The sequence below is a fragment of the Triticum dicoccoides genome, chromosome 6A (assembly GCF_002162155.2).
Source record: "Triticum dicoccoides isolate Atlit2015 ecotype Zavitan chromosome 6A, WEW_v2.0, whole genome shotgun sequence".
NCBI lineage: Eukaryota > Viridiplantae > Streptophyta > Magnoliopsida > Poales > Poaceae > Triticum > Triticum dicoccoides.
Genome location: NC_041390.1, coordinates 386,806,748 through 386,831,499, shown reverse-complemented (window position 1 = coordinate 386,831,499; position 24,752 = coordinate 386,806,748). Strand labels below are relative to the sequence as shown.

General features: G+C 41.1%; 1 protein-coding gene across 1 annotated transcript in view; it reads right to left on the bottom strand.

Moving 5' to 3' along the window:
* Window positions 1-2,055: 2,055 nt before the first annotated feature.
* The window catches only part of LOC119315874 (protein transport protein sec31-like), a 91,284-nt gene continuing 68,587 nt past the window's right edge, over window positions 2,056-24,752 (bottom strand). The window contains exons 2-4 of the mRNA XM_037590329.1: window positions 6,634-7,221; window positions 3,483-3,540; window positions 2,056-2,428 (exon numbers count right to left, since the gene is read on the bottom strand). Coding sequence (XP_037446226.1) covers window positions 3,487-3,540; window positions 6,634-7,221 — 642 coding nt within the window. The 3' untranslated portion in view covers window positions 2,056-2,428; window positions 3,483-3,486. The remainder of the gene's footprint in view (window positions 2,429-3,482; window positions 3,541-6,633; window positions 7,222-24,752) is intronic.

Here is a 24,752-nt window from a genome sequence, read left to right as displayed (position 1 = left end):
ACTCTAATAGCAAAAAGAATGAACTAAAAATAATCAATTAAAATATTCTATTATGATCAACTAAAACAAAACTATAATATTCTTCATAGCAAAAAGAATCAACTAAAAAGCTTTTATAAAACTCTAATAACAAAAGGAATCAACTAAAAAGATTTTATAAACCACTAGTGTTTTTCAAACTAATTTTTCTAAAATTTATGCAACTAAAATTATCAAAGTATTTTTTGTTCAAAACATTAATAGCAAAAAGATTTTTCATCAAGATTATTTTGTTGGAAACTTTAATAGGCAACTAAAATAACAAAATCTGTTTTTGATTAAAATGGACATTTAAAATAACCTAAAATTTACCAAATTGAATATAATGATAAAAACATTAATATTAAATAGCAAGAAAAATAATCACTCAAAAATCTATTTTATTGTAAAGTTATTCACAAACTAGTGATTCACACAAATTTAAAAGAATTCAAATTTAAACTATTCAAATTAGAAAACTAATGGGACTAACAGAAAGTTTAAAATTTTTGTGACCTAAAAGAAAAAATAATCATTGAAAAACTGTAAGTATTTAGTAAGTACAAACAAAGAAATAAAGCATCAAAGAAAACAAAAAAATGGAAAAAAAATAAAAAAATGCCGCCTACTGGGCCACCACGGCCTGAATACGACTATAAACCCATTGGGCCAGGATTCGGGCCCGTAGCAGGCCCAGTAGGCCCAAAGGCAGAGGAGTGTGATATTAGGCCTGTAGGCATGCAGTTGAGAGGAGCTCGAGAGGGTCGGTGCAGTAGCGCTAATAAACAACTCCCGAGCCCTCTCAGCTAGCGAGGTTGGACTAAACTTTTGGCCCCGGGCAGCACCCACCTTTAGTCCCGGTTGGTGGCACAAATAGGGACCAATACCACCTTTGGTCCCGGTTGGTGGCACCAACCGGGACCAATGCTACCCTTTGGTCCCGGTTCGTGCCACCAACCGGGACCAAAGGTCTCTTTTCAGCAGGGGCGGTTGGTGGCACGAACCGGGACCAAAGGGTACCATTGGTCCCGGTTGGTACCACCAACCGGGACTAAAGGGTGTGGTATATAACCCTGATGTCGCTTGAAGCTACGTCGGTATTTCCCCAAAGAGGAAGGGATGATGCAGCACATCGGCTGTAGGTATTTCCCTCAGATATGAAACCAAGGTTATCGAACCAGTAGGAGAACCAAGCAACACAACGTAAACATCACCTGCACACAAATAACAACTTCATGCAACCCGACGTGTTAAAGGGGTTGTCAATCCCTTCCGGGGTGCGGCGCCTCAAGATAGGCAAACAGACGTGAGGTAAATTTGTAGTAGATTGGTAGGTCGAACAGCAAAAAAATAAATAAGAATAAATTGCAGCAAAGTATTTTTGAGTTTTTGGATTAATAGATATGAAAATAAAAGCAAATAAAAGTAGATCGCAAAGGCAAATAATATGAGAAAGAGACCTGGGGGCCGTAGATTTCACTAGTGGCTTCTCTCGAGAAAAATAGAAAATGGTGGGTGAACAAATTACTGTTGGGCAATTGATAGAACTTCAAATACTAATGACAATATCCATGCAATGATACTACACCACAACACCGATGCAATGGCATGTAATCTGCCGGGAGAAAGTTCTTAAAACGGCATACAAACTGCCGGGATGGTAGTTCTCCCGGCAGATAGAACCGCCACGAGAACGGCTACCGAGGATTACTTCTCCCGGCAGTTTACCTGCCGTGACCTACATATTTCCCGGCAGTTTGTTTTCTCCCGGCAAGTTTGTTAGCACAAAGGGATTTTAGTTATTGGCAGTGCAACTGCCGTTAAAAACTTCTTGACCCGGCAGTTTTTATGCCCCACATTGATATACTAGAATTTTGGGCAGCATATATCTGTAATTTAATAATTGTATGCCATCACATTGATATACTAGAATTTTGGGCAGCATATATCTGTAATTTAATAACAATTCACAATGTTTTAGCCAATCAGGACATATAACACAATTTATGCATACACTTCAATCAGAGTTACATTTAGGCCTCATACTGCATTCGATAAACATAGGAAGCAAATATAACAAGTACATATATATGTTTTGAGATGGCACATAACCAAATGAAGTTGTGCCACAAAAGGGGAAGTGGCTTAACAGCCACCAAAATGGGCAGGAGCTAGTCTCCAGGTTCAACAAACAGTTTCTAGATGTGCCACATAGCCAAAATAAAGTTGTGCCACAAATGGGGAAGTGGCCATACAGTGGCTTAACAGCCACCAAAATGGGCAGAGCTAGTCTCTAGGTTCAACAAACATATTACATTATCATCCCAACACTGGAAATTGAAGGTCTTCCAGATCTTCAACTACTTGTAGATCTTTGAAACCTCCAACTTGTTGTGTATCTTTGGGAAACCTGCAATGGACCGGAAACTCAAAATGAAGCTCTTGTTTCAGATTTTAAATGAACACATTAAGGATTATGACATAGCAAGGAATAATACATAATTATATCAAACATGAATTATTTGACCTGCACATTCAAAATTCTTCCATGGGCAAATATGGCAAAACAGAACATGAGTTGAGTTGTAAAAGGAGTATATAATGCATAGTTAGAATGCCAATTTACATTTCACAAGTTTAGGTACTGGATGCAAACTGAATCATATATTCTTCCATGTAGAACACTTTGACTCAACACATGCATGTACATGATGCTACATTCCAAGAAAACAAGCTATGAAGACGTAATAATATATAATAGTCCAGTAAGTAACTAATCATTCTGGACTTTGTAAAGCAGAACGCCACTGGACAGTGGACACATGCACTGAAAATAAAGAATGGCCACTAGTACACTTTGTACAGGGAGGTTTGAAAGATCTACATATATGTAGTCTCACCCAAATATTCAAAGGGGCTTAACGCTACTGGACATGGGAAGCTTGATATTCATATACTACCAAAGTTGTTTTGTTGGCTATCTAATTTTGACTCCTGGAATGGATTATTTGTATACAATGGTCTACAACAAAAATGATTAAACAAGCAGAAAAAATCAAGGTTGTAAGTTCTGATTATAATGTTTATATATTTTAACTAGCAAAATTATTATTATTATTGTGGGGTGCAAAAGATGTGTATATTGATCTAATGTGCTCAACTATTGGCGTTTTTTGGTAAAAGGAAAAAACGAGTGACTTTCTCTATCTACAGAGAAAAAGAAAGAAGACTCACAATTGTAAACAAAGTACAGTACTATAGCTCAACCATCATCTCATATTTATCTCACATATGTGTGTACTGATCACTAAGCATCGAATGGAGGGAAAGTCTATGTCCAAAACAACAGCTCATGTGAGCTGAGTAAGTGGAGTGGTCCTATTGTAAAGTGTCAAACAACACTCTAGAGTACAACCTCGCTGCATTCTATTGGGTAGCAATGGTAAGAGAAATATGTATATTACCTCCTCAACTTGCTTGTGGTCGCATTGCTACATTTGCCGTTGACTTGTCCACTTCCAACTACATACATAGAAGCAAAAGAGTATTAAGATCAAAAAATGATGGCAGAAATATGGTCTCAAGAATACACAAGGTCTCAGCTATTTCTCCCTCTAGCTTCTCCATATCACTTATGGAAATGACAGGAGAATATATTTGCTTGAAGAATCTGCTGACACGAACCAATGCAATGGCGACTTCCTTTGGTAGTGTGTTCCGAACAACTAGCGGAAGCAATTGCTGCAAAAGAATATGATTGTTGTGGCTCTTCAACCTAGTGATATTTTTCTGCTTGACAAGGACACTGCGGCGTATATCAGATGCACAACCATCAGGGAACCTAGCTCCCTTCAAAACTTGGCAAAACAATTTCTTATTTTCATTGACCATTGCATAGGGTGTAGCAGGCAAATCAAATTCTTCACCAACCGGGACAGGTTAGAGATCTTTCCTTATTCCTAGATGCTCTAGATCTTTACGAGGAGCATAATTATCTTTTGATTTCCTATCCATGCATAAAAGTATGTTAATTATGTTTTCACATACATTCTTTTCAATATGCATTGCGTCAAGATTATGAGGCTGCAGCAAATCTTTCCAGTATCGCAACCTAAACCATATGGATTTTCTTTTCCGAACTATTGGTGGTTTGCCAACCTTGCGCTTCTTGGTGGTTGTTTTCCCGGAAGGGTTCTTTCCAAAAACAGTCTTCATATTTTCAGTGAGGGCCAAAACTTCCTCTCCAGTAAGTGGTACAGGTGTTGCCCCTAACTCCACACCACCATCAAAGGAGTCCTCATCAAATCTGTATTCATGGCTTGGATCAAGAAACCTTCGATGATTCATATAGCAAAATTTCTTGCCTTCCTTTAGCTGAAGAGAGCAAGTCTGTGAGCCGCACAATGGACAACCAAATTCACCCGAGATTACAATACCAGATAGAGTGCATAAGCCTGGGAGGTCAGATGAAGTTGATAATACAACAGCATGGAGGTTGAAGGGTTTACCGGCCGAGGCATCATAGGTTCTAACATCTTCCTCAAATAATGAGTTCTAATCATCAATAAGTGGTTCAAGGAACACATCTATATCTCTCCCGGGTGACTTTGGACTAGGAATTAGCAAAGATAGGATGAATTTTTGTTGCATCATGCACAACCAAGGAGGAAGATTCAACGGAATTGCTACAACAGGCCAAACACTATATGATAAATCCATTGTCCTAAATGGATTAAAACCATCATCACATATAAGCCGCCTAATGTTGCGACTATCTTCGGCAAACTTAGGATATTTAGCATGAAAGTCCTTCCAAGCAGGTGCATCCACTGTATGCCTTATTAGTCCATCTCTTGCGCGTTCTTCATCATGCCATTTGCAATCTTTTGCACTCTTCGGGGACATGAATAGGCATTGTAGTCTCTTCTTAATTGGAAAATAACGAAGAACCTTCCTTGGGACCTTGTGTACATGTTTCCCATGAAGGCTGTTCTTTTCAGATTTCCACCGGGAAGTTTGCATGTAGGACAAATATCTTTATCTGCATGCTCCTTCCAAAACAGAATGCAATCATGCTCACATGCATGAATTTTAATATAACCAAGCTCAAGACATTTTATCATTTTCTTAGCTTCATAAAAGTTTTTGGGTAGCTTTGCTGTTGGGAAGGCCTCTTTTAGCAACTCTAGCATCATGTCAAAGCTTTTATCACTCCAACCTCCAAGAGATTTGGTATGTAGTAACCTAATGACGAAACTTAGTTTTGAAAAGGTTGTTCACCCTGGATAAAGCTCCACGCTATCATCAGCTATGAATTATCGAAAAGCATCTGCCTCATGCTTTTTTTTCTTTTCTAGAAGAGGGTCAACGCTCCCAGGCTCTACATCCTCGTGAATTGGATCCCCCCACTGCCACTATCACTCAAGTCCCCAATTAGGTGTGCCATATCTTTAATCATTTCAAACATCTCATCATAATTATCTAGGTCATTCTCCTCTTGAACATCATCAGGTTGGACCGGATCATGATCACTCTCAGATGCAAGAGATGATGATGCCTCCCCATGATATATCCATCTTTTGTACCCACTAACAAACCCATGATATAATAAGTGCTCATAGACATCACTAGCTTCAAACCAACAATAGTTCAAGCATTTTCTACAAGGACATAATATAGCATTTCCTCTTGCTGAATGAGTAAAAGCAAACTCTATGAATTTCACTACCCCGTCAATATATCATTGTGTGTTTCTAGCTTTATCCATCCAACTCTTGTCAATTATTGACCAAATTCACTATATTTAACTAACATATGAAATAAAGTATACTTCTATTAATGGGGGAAATCTAGTGACAAAATGCATGCCATTCATATCTAATACAAGCACGGACAAATACAATACCGACCAAGAATGCAATCTGGCATAATAGAATAAATAATAAATTGAAAGATGTCATTCCAGGAACTGCAAAAACTAAAATAGTAGTAAGAATATTATTATCTATAAGATAAAAACAAAGAACTTGTTTTGTCCACATATCCTATTTCGCAAAGCACAATCAAATATGGTACTACTGGGCATCAACTAAACAAACAAAGACTTAAATAACTAGCTTTCTTTCATCCCAAATTAAATGAACTCCAAAGCTCAATTAAAAAACTTCATCAGGTGTCAACGAATCTAATTAAGGGATGCACTTGTTAATCACCAATGGTCCTTGTTCTTTGATCTGAAGGGCTAATAACAGTAGTAGTAGTGTTCGTTCTTAGACAAGGAAAAAGTTCAGTCATAACATTGCACTTAGCAGTAGCAGTGTTCTGAAGGGCTACAAATGAACTCCAAAACTTCAGTAATAACTTGTTCATCAATAATAACAGTAGCAGCATTTTGAAGGGCTACAAATGAACTCCAAAACTAGCTTTCTTTCATCTCAAATTAAATCAACCTGTTTTTTGCTGTTATTACATCAAAGCATCTAAAAATTGATGCTTTGTTCTAACTAACGGAATAGTCCAGTGCTGCTACTTTTCAATATTATTACACTTCTACACATTGCATATAGCTGCACATTCAGAACAAAAGAAGGCACAAAAATTGCTACGAGAACTCACCTGTCCAATGAAGTACAGGAGGCAGCGATGTCCAGCGAAAGGATGTTCAGCAGGAAAAGCCGCTCGCCGGAGAGGAGGGCCAACATGTGGTCTGCTGCTTCGGGGGCTTGTGGAGGAGGCGGACCCATGACTTGATGCTCGGTGAAGCCTGCTCGGGGTGGAAGTGCACGAGTGTACGTAGTAGTTCCTGGGGACGAAGGCCTTCCATGAAGGATGGTGTCCGCCGGTGGTGTGGCTTGGCGATAACGATGGTGTCCGACGGGGTGCTCGGAGGCGCCGCTCTGGAGTGGGGTGACGACAGCAGTGGTCGGCAGTAGGATGCAGTGGCTGTTGGGGCGGTGGAGGGGCGGAGTGGCTGCCGCGCGTGATGGGGGGCGATGACGCGCGACAGTGGTTTGCTGGTTGGAGGGCCTCCGTCGGTGGTGGATAGTTGGGGGCGGGGGCGGCGAAGGCTTGCACTCCAATGGAGGGCGGATTGGGGTGCGAGGCGGTACAGCTGCGGTGGTGAGGGGCTACGCCGGCGGTGGGGGTGGGGGGAGCTACACTGGCGTTGGTCGATGAGAGAGGAAGGCGGCTGCGCGGGGCAAACTAGCTAGGTTTTCGGGCGGCGGCGGTGGTCCATCTGGTGGAGGAAGGGGATTTGGGGGTAGCGTTGTCGATCTGGTCATGGGAGGGCCGACGCTATTATTTCTTAATGGGCCAAAATATTCGTCAAGTCACGTGCTTTTTCCCTCTCTCTCGCGCGCTTATTAGGGACATTTTTTCGTTTCGCACCAAAGACGGTCTACGGCGTGGGCCGGCAGATTATGGGTCGAGATTTCGTTCTCCCGGCAGACTACGGGCCGTAAAGTGTATCGGCAATGCAGATGTCATTGTTGCTAATGTTCTCCCGGTAGTTACACTGGCTTAACATGCTTCTAGAAGTAGTAACGCATGTCCCGGCGGTTTGTTTGCCCTTAAACAGGTTTTTCTCCCAGCAGTTAACTGCCCCCAATCAGGTGTTGTGGTGTAGTGTGATCATTATATAGGCATCACGTCCAATATTAGTAGACCGACTCCTGCCTTCATCTACTACTATTACTCCAGACATTGACCGCTATCCAGCATGCATCTAGTGTATTAAGTTCATGGAGAAACGGAGTAATGCAATAAGAACGATGACATGATGTAGACAAGATCTATCTATGTAGAGATAGACCCCGTCGTTTTATCCTTAGTAGCAACGATACATACGTGTCGGTTCCCTTTCTGTCACTGGGATCAAGCACCGTAAGATCGAACCCACTACAAAGCACCTCTTCCTATTGCAATATGAATAGATGGAGTTGGCCAAACAAAACCCAAATATCGGAGAAGAAATACGAGGCTATAAGAGATCATGCATAAAAGATATCAAAGAAACTCAAATTTTTTCGTGGATATAAAAAGATAGATTTGATCATAAACTCAAAGTTCATCTATCCCAACAAACACACCGCAAAAAAGAGTTACATCATATGGATCTCCAAGAGACCATTGTATTGAGAATCAAGAGAGAAGATGAAGCCATCTAGCTACTAACTACGGACCTGAAGGTCTACAAAGAACTACTCATGCGTCATCGGAGGCACCAATGGAGGTGGTGAACCCCATCCGAGATGGTGTCTAGATTGGATCTAGTGGTTCTGGACTCTGCGGCGGCTAGATGAATATTTCGTCGACTCCCCTAGGGTTCTGGAAATATTTGGGTACTTATAGTTCAAAGAGGCGGTCCGGGGGGCACCCGAGGTGGGCACAACCCACCAGGGCGCGCTTGGGCCTCCTGGCGCGCCCTGGTGGGTAGTGCCTCCCTCGGGGCACCCCCCATGCACAGCCAGGGCCTGTTGTGTTCCTTTTGGCCTATAAAAATTTTCCGTAAAGTTTCGTGGAATTTGGACTCTGTTTGATATTGATTTTCTGCGATGTAAAAAACATGGAAAAAACAGCAACTGGCACTTGGCACTATGTCAATAGGTTAGTACAAAAATGATATAAAATGACTATAAAATGATTATAAAACATCCAAGATTGATAATATAACAACATGGAACAATCAAAAATTATAGATACGTTGGAGACGTATCAGCATCCCCAAGCTTAACTCCTACTCGTCCTCGAGTAGGGAAGTGATAAAAACAGAATTTTTGATGTGGAATGCTGCCTAACATGTCATATCATATTTCTTTCTTTATAGCATGGACATTTGGACTTTTATATTGTTCAAAGCAATAGTCTAGTTTTGACATGATAATTTAAATACTCAAGCATATCAACAAGCAACCATGTCTTTCAAAATATCAATGCTAAAATAAGCTATCCCTAGCCCATCATGCTCAACCATTGATCCATTCATGAAGCACACTCGCATATTAGCTTTGTCCAATACTCAAGTATGATCAAATTGCCTCCTAGTTGGTGCTTTTATAAGAGAAGATGGAGACTCAAATTGAAAATAAAAATTGCACAAAGTAAAAGATAGGCCCTTCGCAGAGGGAAGTAGGTATTTGTAGAGGTGCCAGAGCTCAAAGCGAAAAACTTAGAGATAAAAACATTTTGAGAGGTGTATCCATCCCACCAACAAAAACAACTTAGAGTTCCCAATACTTTCCATGCTTAGATATATCATAGGCGGTTCCCAAACAGAAAATAAAGTTTATTCCTTTTTCCACCATACTTTCACTTTCCATGGCTAGCCATATCCACGGTTGCCCTCCATACCAACACTTTCCAAGGAATTTATTATTTGACAACATAAAGTAAATTCATTTTTTCATTTCAGGAATGGGCATCCCTAATACCTTTGCCTTACTCTCGTGCAATGACAAGTGAATAAACACTCATCTTGAGAATAACACATCTAGCATGGAAAATATTAGCCACCCCTCACTGCTCTGCGAGCGTAACAAACACACAAAAGAGAAGTTTATTTTTGAAAATTAGAGATGGCACATGCAAATTTGCTTAGAACGGCAAAAGAATACCGCATATAGGTAGATATAGTGGACTCATGTGGCAAAACTGGGTTAAAGGTTTTTGGATGCACAAGTAGTGATCATACTTAGTGCAAAATGAAGGCTAGCAAAAGATTGGGAAGCGACCAACTAAGAAACGAATAATCTCATAACTGAGCATTAAGCATAACTAACACCGAATAATTCACCATAAGTAGGAAATAATTTCATTGCATAACAATTGACTTTCGTGCTTTCATAGAGAATCACAAACATTAACACCAATATTCTTACTAAAGCATACTTACTCATGAAGATGACTCACATATCACATCATCATATCTCAAAACTATTACTAAGAATCAAGTTTATTTTTTCCAATGATCTTGATGAAAGTTTTTATTATATCCTTCTTGGATATCCATCACTTTGGGACTAATTTTCATATGTTGCTTTTGACAAGCTCAAACAAATATAAGTGAAGATCATGAGCATAATATTTCTTTCTCTCGAATTAATTTAAGTGCAGCAAGAGAGAATTTCTTAAAAAATTTACTAACTCCCAAATAAATCTAAGTGAAGCAAGAGAGCATTTCTTCAAAAATACTAAAGCACACCATGCTCAAAAAGATATAAGTGAAGCACTAGAGCAAGTCCATAGCTCATAAAAATTTATGTGAAGCATAGAGAGCAATTCTAACAAGTTGTGACATAATTTTGGCTCTCTCAAATTGGTGTGTCTAGCAAGGGATCAAGACTAAAAACACAAAATAAAACAAGCAAAGACTCATATCATACAATACACTCCAAGCAAAACACATAGTATGTGACGAATAAAAATATAGTTTCAAGTAAAATACCGATGGTTGTTAGAAGAAAGAGGGGATACCACTCGAGGGCATCCCCAAGCTTAGTTGGTTGCTCATTTTTGGAAAATAGCTTGGGATGCCGGGGCATTGCCAAGCTTAGGCTCTTCTACTCCTTATTCCTTCATCCATCGTAAGGTAACCAAAACTTGAAAACTTCAATCACACAAAACTGAACAAAATTTTCATGAGATTGGTTAGTATAAGAATAATAAATCACTACTATAAGTGTTGTGTCAAACCAATTCATATTTTGTTCTTGCGTTATATCTATTGTATTCCAACTTTTCTATGGCAAGAACTCATCAAAGAAAACTATAGAGCCATCAAAATAAGCACACAACACAAAGAAAACAGAATCTGTCAAAATAGAACAGTCTGTAGCAATCTGACTATTTCGAATACTTCTTTAACTCCAACAATTCTAAAAAATTAGGATGACCTGAGCAATTTGTATATTGATATACTGCAAGTGGAATAGGTATTTATCGCTCTCTGGTAAAAATTTAAAATTAATTTCGTGAGCGTAAAAGTTTCTGTTTTTTCAGCAAGATCATACAACTATCACCCAAGAAGATCCTAAAGGCTTTACTTGGCACAAACACTAATTAAAACATAAAAAACACAACCATAATAGTAGCTTAATTGCGCTAACACACAAAAACAGGAAGCAAAAAGAAAAATAAATTTTATTCATCGGGTTGCCTCCCAACAAGCGCTATAGTTTTACGCCCACTTTTTCTGCTCGCCTCTTTTTCGTTCGCCTCTTTTTGTTTGCCTCTTGCTTGCTTGCTTGTGTGTTGGATTGTTTGTCACGATGTCTCAGGATAATACTAAATTGTGTGATTTTTCCAATACTAACAATAATGATTTTATTAGCACCCCGATTGCTCCTCTTACCAATGCTGAATCTTGTGCAATTAATATTGCTTTGCTGAATCTTGTCATGAAAGATCCGTTTTATGGCTTTCCTAGTGAAGATGCTGCTACCCATCTAAACAACTTTGTTGATTTGTGTGATATGCAAAAGAAGAAAGACATGGATAATGATATAGTTAAATTGAAGCTATTTCCGTTTTCGCTTAGAGATCGTGCTAAAACTTGGTTTTTGTCTTTGCCTAAAAATAGTATTGATTCTTGGAACAAGTGCAAAGATGTTTTTATCTCTAAGTATTTTCCTCCCACGAAGATCATCTCTCTTAGAAACGATATTATGAAATTCAAGCAACTAGATCATGAGCATGTCGCACAATCTTGGGAGAGGATGAAATTAATGATTCGTAATTGCCCTACACATGGTTTGAATTTATGGATGGTCATACAATTTTTTTATGCTGGATTGAATTTTGCTTCTAGAAATCTTTTAGATTCGGCCGCAGGAGGCACTTTTATGGAAATCACTTTAGGATAAGCTACTAAACTCCTAGATAATATTATGGTTAATTATTCTCAATGGCACACCGAAAGATCTACTAGTAAAAAAGTTCATGCTATAGAAGAAATTAATGTTTTGAGTGGAAAGATGGATGAACTTATGAAATTGTTTGCTAATAAGAGTGTTTCTTCTGATCCTAATGATATGCCTTTGTCTACTTTGATTGAGAATAATAATGAATCTATGGATGTGAATTATGTTGGTAGGAACAATTTTGGTAACAACGCGTATAGGGGAAACTTTAATCCTAGGTCGTATCCTAGTAATTCGTCTAATAATTATGGTAATTCCTACAACAATTCTCATGGAAATTATAATAAGATGCCCTCTGATTTTGAATCTAGTATTAAAGAATTTATTAGTTCATAGAAGAGTTTCAATGCTTTGATTGAAGAAAAATTGTCTAAGATTGATGAGTTGGCTAGGAACGTGGATATAATTTCTCTTGATGTTGATTCTTTGAAACTCAGATCTATTCCACCTAAGCATGATATCAATGAGTCTCTCAAAGCCATGATAATGTCCATTGATGAGTGCAAAGAAAGAACCGCTAGGATGCGTGCTAAAAAAGATTGCTTCATAAAAGCGTGTTCTTCTAGTTTTGATGATAATAAGGATGAAGATCTAAAAGTGATTTATGTGTCTTCTATTAAATATTTGTTTTGCAATATGAATCTTGATAATGATGGGACTGGAGATGTGCCAACTTTAGTTAAAAGGCGTCCCAAGGATCCAGAGTTTTCAGATCTTGATGCAAAAATTGGTAAAAGTGGGATTGGAGAGGTCAATACTTTACATAGCAATGAACCCACTGTTTTGTATTTCAAGGAATTAAATTATGATAATTGCTCTTTGATAGATTGTATTTCCTTGTCCATGCTAAATTCTCCGCATGCTTATAGTCAAAATAAAGCTTTTACCAAACATATCGTTGATGCTTTAATGCAATCTTATGAAGAAAAGCTTGTAGAAGTTTCTATCCCTAGAAAACTTCATGATGAGTGGGAACCTACTATTAAAATTGAAATTAAAGATCATGAATGCTATGCTTTATGTGACTTGGATGCTAGCATTTCCACGATTCCAAAACTTTGTGTGATGTGTTAGGTTACCGTGAATTTGATGATTGTTCTTTAAATTTGCATCTTGCGGATTCCACTATTAAGAAACCTATGGGAAGGATTAATGATGTTCTTATTGTTGCAAATAGGAATTATGTGCCCGTAGATTTCATTATTGTTGATATTGATTGCAATCCTACATGTCCCATTATTCCACTACAAAAAAAAGACACATCCGTGACATTTTGGGCCGAACGAAATTTTTTTATGTCATACTTATGACACTTCTATGAAGATAATTGTGACAAAACCTGGTATCATCATAGATGTGGTAGGCTCCTACTTCTATGACAAAAAATCAGGACAGAAAATGGGCTTTTCGTCCTGGGCGGGCCGGAGACGCGTCTGCATGACATTCTTTGGGCCGTCCATGACGGAAAAAACCGTGGTAGAAGCGAGGGCGAGGAAAATATCGGGGTGTTCCCGGTTACGATGGATGGTCGGGGCTGAGCGATGCACATTTTTGTCGTACAGGCACGCGCGTGGGTGCGATGCGTTGGGCTCTAACTAAACCCGAGTGAGGCGTTCGCCTACTGAACCCGAGCGATTGCACTGCAGGCTATGCGTTACTGAACCCGGGCGATCGATCGATGGCTGTTAATTGAACCCGATCGAGCGATTCCTTCGCTACTGCTGCTAACTGAAGCCGATTGATGCTGCCTCTGGATGAACAGTGAGCGTTGCTGAGGGGTTTGGATGAACAGTTCCCGGTGGGGGTGGATGAACAGGACCCCGTGGTGTTACCTCTGGATGAACAGGACCCCGATCGATCGAGCCGGTTGGGGCTGGATGAACAGGACCCCGTGGAGGGCTGGATGAACAGGACCACCCCGTGAAGGGCTAGATGAACAGTAGACGGTGGAGGGTTGGATGAACACTAGCCCGTGGAGGGGTGGTTGAATAGGGGGCTGGTTGAACAGTAGTCGGTGGAGTAGCGCGTGGTGGAGGCTGGATGAACATGAGCCCGTGGATGAATAGTCGCAGATGGAGGCTGGAGGAGGTCGACGGTGGATGAACAGTAGCCCATGGAGGCTTGAGGGGGTCGACGGTGGAGATGAACAGTATCCCGTGGAGTCCCGTTTTGCGGTACGCCACACCCCTCCCGATGAAAAGGACCCATGTTCTGACTATAGGAGGTCTGTTTCCTCTGTTTTGCGATTTGCCAGACACCTCCCGATGAACAGGATCCCGTTTCGAACATGGCCGGTCGAACACAAGGCCGTTTCCTCCGTTGTGCGGTATGCCAGGCCTCATTTCCATCGGTTGTTCCGTCCAAGCCCTCCCGATGAACACGAAGACGAATTTCGTTCCGACCCAGCCGGTTGGCTCCCCATGAACACGACGACGACACGGTTTCTCCGTTCCGACCCAGCCATGTACACAAGCCCTGGCCCTACGTATGCGCGAGTAGGCGTTTGAGACCCTGCCCGTATGTACATACGTGGCCGTATTTTCTTTCTTGCACACTGGCCACTTTACGTACGTGTACATGCTACGTGCGTGCCTCTACTACGACACGTGTCTGCCTCTGCATGGACCAGTATGTACATACACGTTCGCGACCAGTATGACAATGCTACGTACGCTTCGACCAGGTGGGTCCCGACTGCCAGGCACTTCCTTGCGTGCTGATACGTCTCCAACGTATCTATAATTTTTGATTGTTCCATGCTATTATATTATCAACCTTGGATGTTTTATATGCATTTATATGCTATTTTATATGATTTTGGGACTAACCTATTAACCTAGAGCTCAGTGTCAGTTTCTATTTTTTCCTTGTTTTAGAGTATCGTAGAAAAGGAAAATCAAACGGAGTCTAATTGACATGAATCTTCACGGAACTTATTTTTGAAGGAAAGCAACCCGGGAGACTTGGAGTCCACGTAAGGGTAGCAACAAGGAAGCCACGAGGTAGGGGGGGCGCCCACCCCCTTGGGCGCGCGCTCCACCCTCGTGGGCCCCTCATGGCTCCCCTGACGTACTTCTTCCGCCTATATATCTGCATATACCCTAAAACGATTGGGGAGCACAATAGATCGGGAGTTCTGCCACCAAAAGCCTCTGTAGCCACCGAAAGCCAATCTAGACCCGTTCCGGCACCTTGCCGGAGGGGGAATCCCTCTCCGGTGGCCATCTTCATCATCCCGGTGCTCTCCATGACGAGGAGGGAGTAGTTCTCCCTCGGGGCTGAGGGTATGTACCAGTAGCTATATGTTTGATCTCTCTCTCTATCTCTCTTGTGTTCTTGAGGTGATACGATCTTGATGTATCGCGAGCTTTGCTATTATAGTTGGATCTTATGATGTTTTCTCCCCCCTCTACTCTCTTGTAATGGATTGAGTTTCCCCTTTGAAGTTATCTTATCAGATTGAGTCTTTAGAGATTTGAGAACACTTGATGTATGTCTTGCCGTGCGTATCTGTGGTGACAATGGGATATCACGTGATTCACTTGATGTATGTTTTGGTGATCAACTTGCGGGTTCCGCCCATGAACCTGTGCATAGGGGTTGGCACACGTTTTCGTCGTGATTCTCCGGTAGAAACTTTGGGGCACTCTTTGAGGTTCTATGTGTTGGTTGAATAGATGAATCTGAGATTGTGTGATGCATATCATATAATCATACCCACGGATACTTGAGGTGACATTGGAGTATCTAGGTGACATTAGGGTTTTGGTTGATTTGTGTCTTAAGGTGTTATTCTAGTATGAACTCTAGGGCTGTTTGTGACACTTATAGGAATAGCCCAACGGATTGATTGGAAAGAATAACTTTGAGGTGGTTTCGTACCCTTCCATAATCTCTTCATTCGTTCTCTGCTATTAGTGACTTTGGAGTGACTCTTTGTTGCATGTTGAGGGATAGTTATGTGATCCAATTATGTTATTATTGTTGAGGGAACTTGCACTAGCGAAAGTATGAACCCTAGGCCTTGTTTCAATACATTGCAATACCATTTACGCTGACTTTTATCATTAGTTACCTTACTGTTTTTATATTTTCAGATTACAAAAACCTTTATCTACTATCCAAATTGCACTTGTATCACCATCTCTTCGCCGAACTAGTGCACCTATACAATTTACCATTATATTGGGTGTGTTGGGGACATAAGAGACTCTTTGTTATTTGGTTGCAGGGTTGCTTGAGAGAGACCATCTTCATCCTATGCCTCCTACGGATTGATAAACCTTAGGTCATCCACTTGAGGGAAATTTGCTACTGTCATACAAACCTCTGCACTTGGAGGCCCAACAATGTCTACTAGAAGAAGGTTGTGTAGTAGACATCAAGCTCTTTTCTGGCGCCATTGTTGGGGAGGTGGGTGCTTGAAGGTATATCTTTAGATCTTGCAATCGAATCTTTTTGTTTCTTGTTTTAGCACTAGTCTAGTTTATAAAAGAAAACTACAAAAAATGGAATTAAGGGTACCTCATATGCTTCATCTTTTTAATATCTATCATGAAAATAAGGACTCTGACAATTGTGCTCAAGTGCTAGCAGAAGAATGCATTAGAATGTTTGGCACTAAATATTTGAATGATGAACATGATTGCAATGTTGTTAGTATGAATTCCTTGGATATCTATGATGCTAATGATATGAAAAGCCACAAGCTTGGGGAAGCTATGTTTAATGAAGATGATTTTTTTGTCCCCCAAACTTTGATGAGCAAATTTACTATGATGGAAGCATGCCTCCTATCTATGATGATTATTGTGATGACACGTATGCTTTAAAGAATAATGATAACCATGGAACTTTTCATCTTGATCTTAATTTTCAATCACATGATAGTTATTTTGTTGAGTTTGCTCCCACTATTATTCATGAGAAGAAATTTGCTTATGTGGAGAGTAGTAAATTTTCTATGCTTGTAGATCATGAAAAGAATGCTTTAGGTGCTGGTTATATTGTTGAATTCATTCATGATGCTACTAAAAATTATTATGAGGGAGGAACTTATGCTTGTAGGAATTGCAATAATATCAAGTTTCCTCTCTATGTGCTTAAAGTTTTGAAGTTATGTTTGTTTTACCTTCCTATGCAAGTTGATTCTTGTTTCCACAAGTTGTTTGCTCACAAAATCCCTATGCATAGGAAGTGGGTTAGACTTAAATGTGCTAGCCATATTCTTCATGATGCTCTCTTTATATTTCAATTCTTATCTTTTATGTGAGCATCATTGAAATCATCACGCCTAGCTAGGGGCGTTCAACGATAGCGCTTGTTGGGAGGCAACCCAATTTTATTTTGTTACTTGCTTTTTGCTATGGTTTAGTAATAAATAATTTATATAGCCTCTATTTATATGTGGTTTTATGCTTTTAATTAGTGTTTGTGCCAAGTAGAACCTTTGGGAAGACTTGGGGAAAGTCTTTGCGATCATGCTGTAAAAAACAGAAACTTTAGCGCTCATGAGAATTGCTGCCATTTTTATTTGGAGAGTGCTATTTAGTTAATTCTTTTTGAAGATGATTAATAGATAAATTACTCACGTCCAGAAATTCATTTGAGAATTTTATGAGTTCCAGGAGTATACGTTTGATCCAGATTACTACAGCTTGTTCTGTTTTTGACAGATTCGGTTTTTCGTGTGTTGTTTGCTTATTTTGATGAATCTATGGCTAGTAAAAGAGTTTATAAACCATAGAGAAGTTGGAATATAGTAGGTTTAACACCAATATAAATAAATAATGAGTTCACAACAGTACCTAAGTGGTGATTTATTTTCTTATACTAACGGAGCTTACAAGTTTTCTATTAAGTTTTGTATTGTGAAGTTTTCAAGTTTTGGGTAAAGATTCGATGGACTATGGAATAAGGAGTGGCAAGAGCCTAAGCTTGGGGATGCCCAAGGCACCCCAAGGAAATATTCAAGGACAACCAAAAGCCTAAGCTTGGGGATGCCCCGGAAGGCATCCCCTCTTTCGTCTTCGTTCATCGGTAACTTTACTTGGAGCTATATTTTTATTCTCTACATGATATGTGTTTTGCTTGGAGTGTCATTTTATTTTCTTTTGTTTTGCTTGCTGTTTGAATAAAATACCAAGATCTGAAATTATTAAATGTCAGAGAGTATTCATATAGTTGCATAATTATTCGACTACTCATTGATCTTCACTTATATCTTTCGGAGTAGTTTGTTGTTGCTCTAGTGCTTCACTTATATATTTTTAGAGCACGGTGGTAGTTTTATTTTTAAGAAATAGATGAACTCTTGTGCTTCACTTATATTATTTTGAGAGTCTTTAGAACAGCATGGTAGTTTGTTTGGTTATGAATCTAGTCCTAATATGATGGGCATCCAAGAGGGATATAATAAAAACTTTCATATAAGTGCATTGAATACTATGAGAAGTTTGATACTTGATGATTGTTTTGAGATATGGAGGTAATAATATCAAAGTCGTTCTAGTTGAGTAGTTGTGAATTTGAGGAATACTTGTGTTGAAGTTTGCAAGTCCCGTAGCATGCACGTATGGTAAACGTTATGTAACAAATTTGAAACATGGGGTGTTCTTTGATTGTCTTCCTTATGACTGGCGGTCGGGGACGAGCGATGGTATTTTCCTACCAATCTATCCCCCTAGGAGCATGCGCGTAGTGCCGGGTTTTTTGATGACTTGTAGATTTTTGCAATAAGTATGTGAGTTCTTTATGACTAATGTTGAGTCCATGGATTATATGCACTCTCACCCTTCCATCATTGCTAGCCTCTTCGGTACCGTGCATTGCCCTTTCTCACATTGAGAGTTGGTGCAAACTTCGCCGGTGCATCCAAACCCCGTGATATGATACACTCTTTCACACATAAACCTCCTTATATCTTCCTCAAAACAGCCACCATACCTACCTATTATGGCATTTCCATAGCCACTCCGAGATATATTGCCATGCAACTTTCCACCATTCTGTTTATCGTGACACGTTCATCATTGTCATATTGCTTAGCATGACCATGTAGTTGACATAGTATTTCATACATGTCACTCTTGGTTCATTGCATATCCCGGTACACCACCGGGGGCATCCATATAGAGTCATACTTTCTTCTAGTATCGAGTTGTAATCATTGAGTTGTAAATAAATAGAAGTGTGATGATCATCATTTTCTAGAGCATTGTCCCAAGTGAGGAAATAAAAAAAGAGAAAGGCCATAAAAAAGGATAAGGCCCAAAAAAGAGAAAGGCCATAAAAAAGAGAAGGCCAAAAAATGAGAGAAAAAGAGAGAAGGGACAATGCTACTACCCTTTGCCACACTTGTGCTTCAAAGTAGAACCATAATTGTCGTGGTTTTGTCATGACAGATGTCCTAGAGAAAGGACTTAGTCGTGGAGCCATCGCGATGGGTTAGCTTGAAGGGGTTAAAGCGGACACAAGGACGCGAGAGAGTTTATACTAGTTCGGCCCCTTCGATGAAGGTAAAAGCCTACGTCTAGTTGTTATGGAATTGATGGGGTTTCGATGACTAGGGAGCAAACAAGCTTCGCCTATGTCTCGAGTTGTTGTCTATTGTCCCTGAACCGCCGTCGGGTCGTCCTCTTATATACACGGGTGACTCCCGTCGGCTTACGGAGTCCCAATACCGGCTCATAGATGTGTCCGGTTTGGTCTCTACTTATTCCTAACTTACAATACAGGTTAACTGCTAACGCCGATTTACGGCTACAGGCCTTGAACTCACCATGGGCCTTGAGCCCTCCTCTGTCTTCTCGGGCTTTAACATACTTAACTACTGACGAAGTTAACCCGGTCCAGATAGGCCGGTTTACGCCTAGTAGTAATATCCCCAACATTAGGCCCCAGATTGATTTGAACGGGTTCATGTCAATCCTTTAATAAAAGCTTCATCTTCCACATCTTTTTATAAATTGGTAAACCGCCATGATGTCATCTTCTCTGATTGTTGTAAACTAGAGTGACGTCACCTGTCATAACGAAGCTATCAATTATGCTTCTTTGTTTAATAGATCGGCGAAAATCGAGGCGACAGCTCCGTTTTGTGGCCCCTTGATTGTCGCGCCTGACTCATGTTCTTTCGCCTTATAAATAGGACCGAAGGGTCATTTCTTTTCTCCTTCCATGCCTTCTTCGTCTTCCTCGCGTCGCCAGCCTCGGAGCTCCGCCGCCGCCGTCGACCTCTGCCTCATCCTTGGCCGCTGCATCAACCTGAACGCACCAGAACATCGCGGCAACCTTCCGCATCTTCCTCAGCTCCGGTAAATCTTCTATCCTTTCCCCCGCAGATCTCGCCTAGGGTTTCGCAGTTCTTCAGTGTTCATCGTCTGCATCTTGCTCATACGATAGATCTTTAGATGAATCCACAAATCTTTACACTGTGCAACGATAGTTGTTTGACCTTCGCCTTCACTTATGCATCTGAAACCATAGATCTATATGAACGTTTTGCTCATTGGTTCGGTACTGCTCCTTTGAACCTCTAAGCATTTATCTCTTTTCTGAACTTGCTTTAGATCGAATGCTGTAAAGAAATCTTGTGAAACCTGTTTCTGCGTACTTGTCCATCCGCAATCTCAGATTTTCAATGCTTAGATCAGGCGGTTTAACCTTTATAGAAAATTTTCCAAACTGGTATATGCCATTAGTCCCCTTGTTGAACCGACAGATGTTGGTTGCTTCATGAAACTCCGGTTCAGATAGTTCTGTCTCCGGTTTAACAGTGCACATACCAACGTACCTTGATCAAATGCATTTTTGTACCGGGATCTTCTACCTTGCAGATTCCATCATGGCCAAGCAGGTATATGAGTGCAATTGGGTTCCTTCTCGTGTCACAGAGGATCAACTGGACGATTTAGTCCTTATTGGCGCTTTAGGAAGCAAAGATACCATCCATTGGAGGGCTCCTAGCAAAGAATGCCCTCCCACACCTCGAGAAGGAGAGGTTGTTGTTTTCGTAGATCACTTAGCCCGGGGCTTTAAGCCGCCCGGTTCTAAATTTTATCGAGATGTTTTAGCCGATTTCCAACTCCATCCGCAAGACACTGGCCCCAACTCTGTTACAAATATGTGTCACTTCCAAGTGCTCTGTGAGGTGTTCTTTCAAGAGGAGCCCACAGTAGAATTGTTCAGAGACCTTTTCCATCTAAACCGCCGTACTGAGTTTACCGATGGCTCTAATACAGAGTTGGGTGGCGTGGCGATTCAGAAAAGGAAAGAGGTCACATACCCTCACGCCAAGCTGCACAGTCACCCCAAGGAGTGGAATCAGACATGGTTCTACTGCAAAGACATCTCCCCTGCTGGTGAGAATCCCTTGCCTTGCTTTCGTCCGGAGCGGCTCAGCAATACACACCCTTTTCCTCAAAGATTGACTGCCCAGGAGAGAAGCAAATATGCTCCCCAACTGTCAAAGCTCAGAGCCTTTATGGCCAACGGTTTAACAGGGGTTGATCTCGCTCGTTGTTGGATATCATGGAGCATACTGCCCCTTAGTCAGCGCTCCGGTTTGATGTGCGAGTATACTGACAGTGTTGATGACCCACTGCGACATTCAAAAATCCATCTCTCCGATGAAGAAATCACAGAGGCTGTGAACAAGATGCTGAATGAACCGGAACACGTCTGCGCTAGAACCGGCCTGCTTCCCTTCTGTGCCACCAACAAACCGCCAGCTGTAAGACTTTGATTTTTCTCTTTGCTGAATCTATTATTGATATGTCTGGTCATTGTTTAATATCAGTGTCTGCATAATCAGGGCAATGATCCGTTTTGGAGCAAAAAACTGCCGCAGGAAAAACCAAAGAAACCAGATAAACCGGAAAGAGCAACCCGGCAAAAGACTAAAGCTGTGAAGAAGACTGCCCACAGGAAAAGAACCACTGCATCTTCTAATCCGGCCCCTGATGATGATGTGGATAATCCGGACTTTGAGGTAGAGCTTGACTCACTTGGTTTATTTTTCATGCATCTTATTGATGATGATATTTGTCAGGATGATGCCGAAGCCAGCCACGCGGATGTTGCAGAGGTAATTATTCTCTCTTCCGATTCAGAAACTTTGCCTTCACAAAAAATCCGCTAGGCAAACCGGAAAGTTAAATTTTCTCATCCTCTTGCTTATTTGGATCCTAAATTTCTTATGTAGACCCAACAACACGAAGCTCGTCGCACAACCCGGCACAGCGGCCAGGTAGTTACCTCCGCCGGTTTACTGAATAGTCCGGTTCGGAAACGCCATTCAGAGGTCTCTAATTTTCTCGTCAGTGCTTGTCCTAAAGCGGGCTGCTTTCGTCAACCTCTTAATCCGTCTGACTCCAATTACCAGGTTACTTCCCACTCATCTTCTGGCGAGTCATCGGCTATTCAGCTCCCACCGCTTAAAACGGTGCTTGGGTAATCTATACTTATTGTGATGTTTGCAGTACATTGCCTTAGAACATATGTTGTATTTGATTTATTATTCTTCTCAAGGCCAAACCTAGGCCAAGCAAGAAGGCCCACCTGGACAAAACGGCCGAAGAAGATGTCGTTCTTGAAGCAGGCAAGACACCCAATGCTGAAGCGGCTATTCCTGAGGATATTCCCAACGATCCACCGCAGCAAGATGATGATCTTATTGCTGAAGAGAGACCTACTGATACCTCAGGTCCTATCCATCAGCCCACAGGTTCCATCCGGATTGAAAGCTCCACCGGTCCAGCAAAACCTACTGACAAGCCAACAACTCTAGTGCAAACTGGCGGTACCAAGGATGATGAGGTTGTCATTACCGGCACTGGCCATACTGAGCCAAGCAATCCTGTCGCTTTATCCAAACATTCTGCCAAGGAAGAATTTGCTGCCTTTGGCAAAGGCAAGTGGAACGCTGATCTGACGACTTACGCTGCTCTGAACGCCCAAGATATCCATTCCGGCTATCTGAACCGGCTGTATACCAGTCGTGACTATGAAGCCGGTCTGGTTAATATGATGAAAGATAAATATGAGGTAACTTCCATATGCTCCTTCCTGCTTGTATGCTTCCATTCTTGCTGACTCTCCTAGCCCCCAAGGGCCGGTTTGAAATATTCTTTCAAACCGGGACTTAATAATATAAATCTTGATGCTTTGAAATTCGCTGATGTAGCCCCCAAGGGCCGGTTCAACTTAGTGTAGTTAAACCGGTACTTTAAGTAATTGAAACTGCCGCATCAGAATATATATGATCAAATAGCCATTAGCCCCCAAGTGCCAAGCTGAATACTTGTATTGATCTTGGGACTTTGTAAACCATTGAAAGATGAAGATCGAATATGCATTAGCCCCCAAGTGCTAAGTGCATAACTTGTTATGTGGTTGGTACTTGAATCCTTATACCGATTTGTTGAAGCATATATCTGTATGCATGAAGGCGGAGCTGAAGACGAAAGAAAACCAAGTCATCGATCTTCAAGAAAACCTGAAAACCCAATAGGCTGAAACTTCCAAAGCAAAAGAGGAATTGGCCAATGCATTAAGCGCCATGGAACAACTTAAGGAGAACTTCAAGAAGAAACAGGCGGATTGGGCCACTGAAAAGTCCGCTTTGATCAAACGAGCAGAGGATGCTGAGGCTGCACTAAAACCAGTGACAGATGAACTGACCAGCATAAAGTGGCACGTGCATGCCATGACCACTGCTATCTTTGGTAAGCCAGCTTGCCTTCTGAATTTGTCTCTGCCTTCTTACAGAGTCGCCGGTTTATTAACCCTTTACGGTATTTCAGGGACACGCATTGGTCACTTGGGGTCAGATGTGCGGAAGAAATTGAAAGCTGCCTATACATTGGTTGAACAATTGTATACTGGTGCCCAGCGGATCATCTATACCGCGTCTCATAACAAACCGGCGCCCACTTTGATTCAAGATACTCTAATGAAACTGTCAGTGCTTCCTGCCCGGGTTGAAGAGCTGAAGTAATCTGCTGCTCGAACCGGTTCAATCAATGCCTTAATCCGGGCAAAAGCCTGGGTGCCGGATTTTGATCCTATTGAAGCGGCTCAGGGCTATCCCAGCTTGAAGGAAGATGGGTCAGAATTTTGTGAAGCGGATCTGCGAGCAATAAACCGGGAGGTACGTCCGCTAGCTTGTCAGTTGGCTAAGGAAGCAAACTTGTCTCATTATCAAGCGCAATATGACAGTCAGAACAAGCGAATAGCTGCACCAATCCATGTATCAGAAAATCTGATCCCTCCAATCCGTAAGCATACTTACGCTCCCGATATTGACTCGTCATTGCTGATCCATGATGAAGCTGTTTTTCAAGCATTAATGGGAATCGACTGGACAACTGTGGATTTCCAGCCACTGGGTAGAGAAACGGAGGCTGAAGCGGCGCAGGATGACCCACAACCATCAGGCCAGGCTGGTGACCAAGCTTGAACCGGAAGCCGGTTTTAAAACTGTCTCTCCTTTGTGAAAAACAATTATATGATTATGGGCACCATATTGCCTTGTAATAGGCTAGCTGATACCATTGATGTTGATATGCCTTCGTGCATAATTTCTTCTTCCTGTGGCAATGAACTTTCCAAAACACTTTCTGAAATGAGAAATTCGTCAAGTGCCACCGCGGTTGTACCGTCAGGCGGAATATGATGTCTGTATATATGAAATGAAAACATCCAAAACAAAATTTTAAGTATATGATCAAATTTTTGAGATACATAATACCTGCCATCGTTGAGTGTGAAGTTGGCTTGGCCAATCTTGAAGCAGAGTTTTGCGAACCCACACTG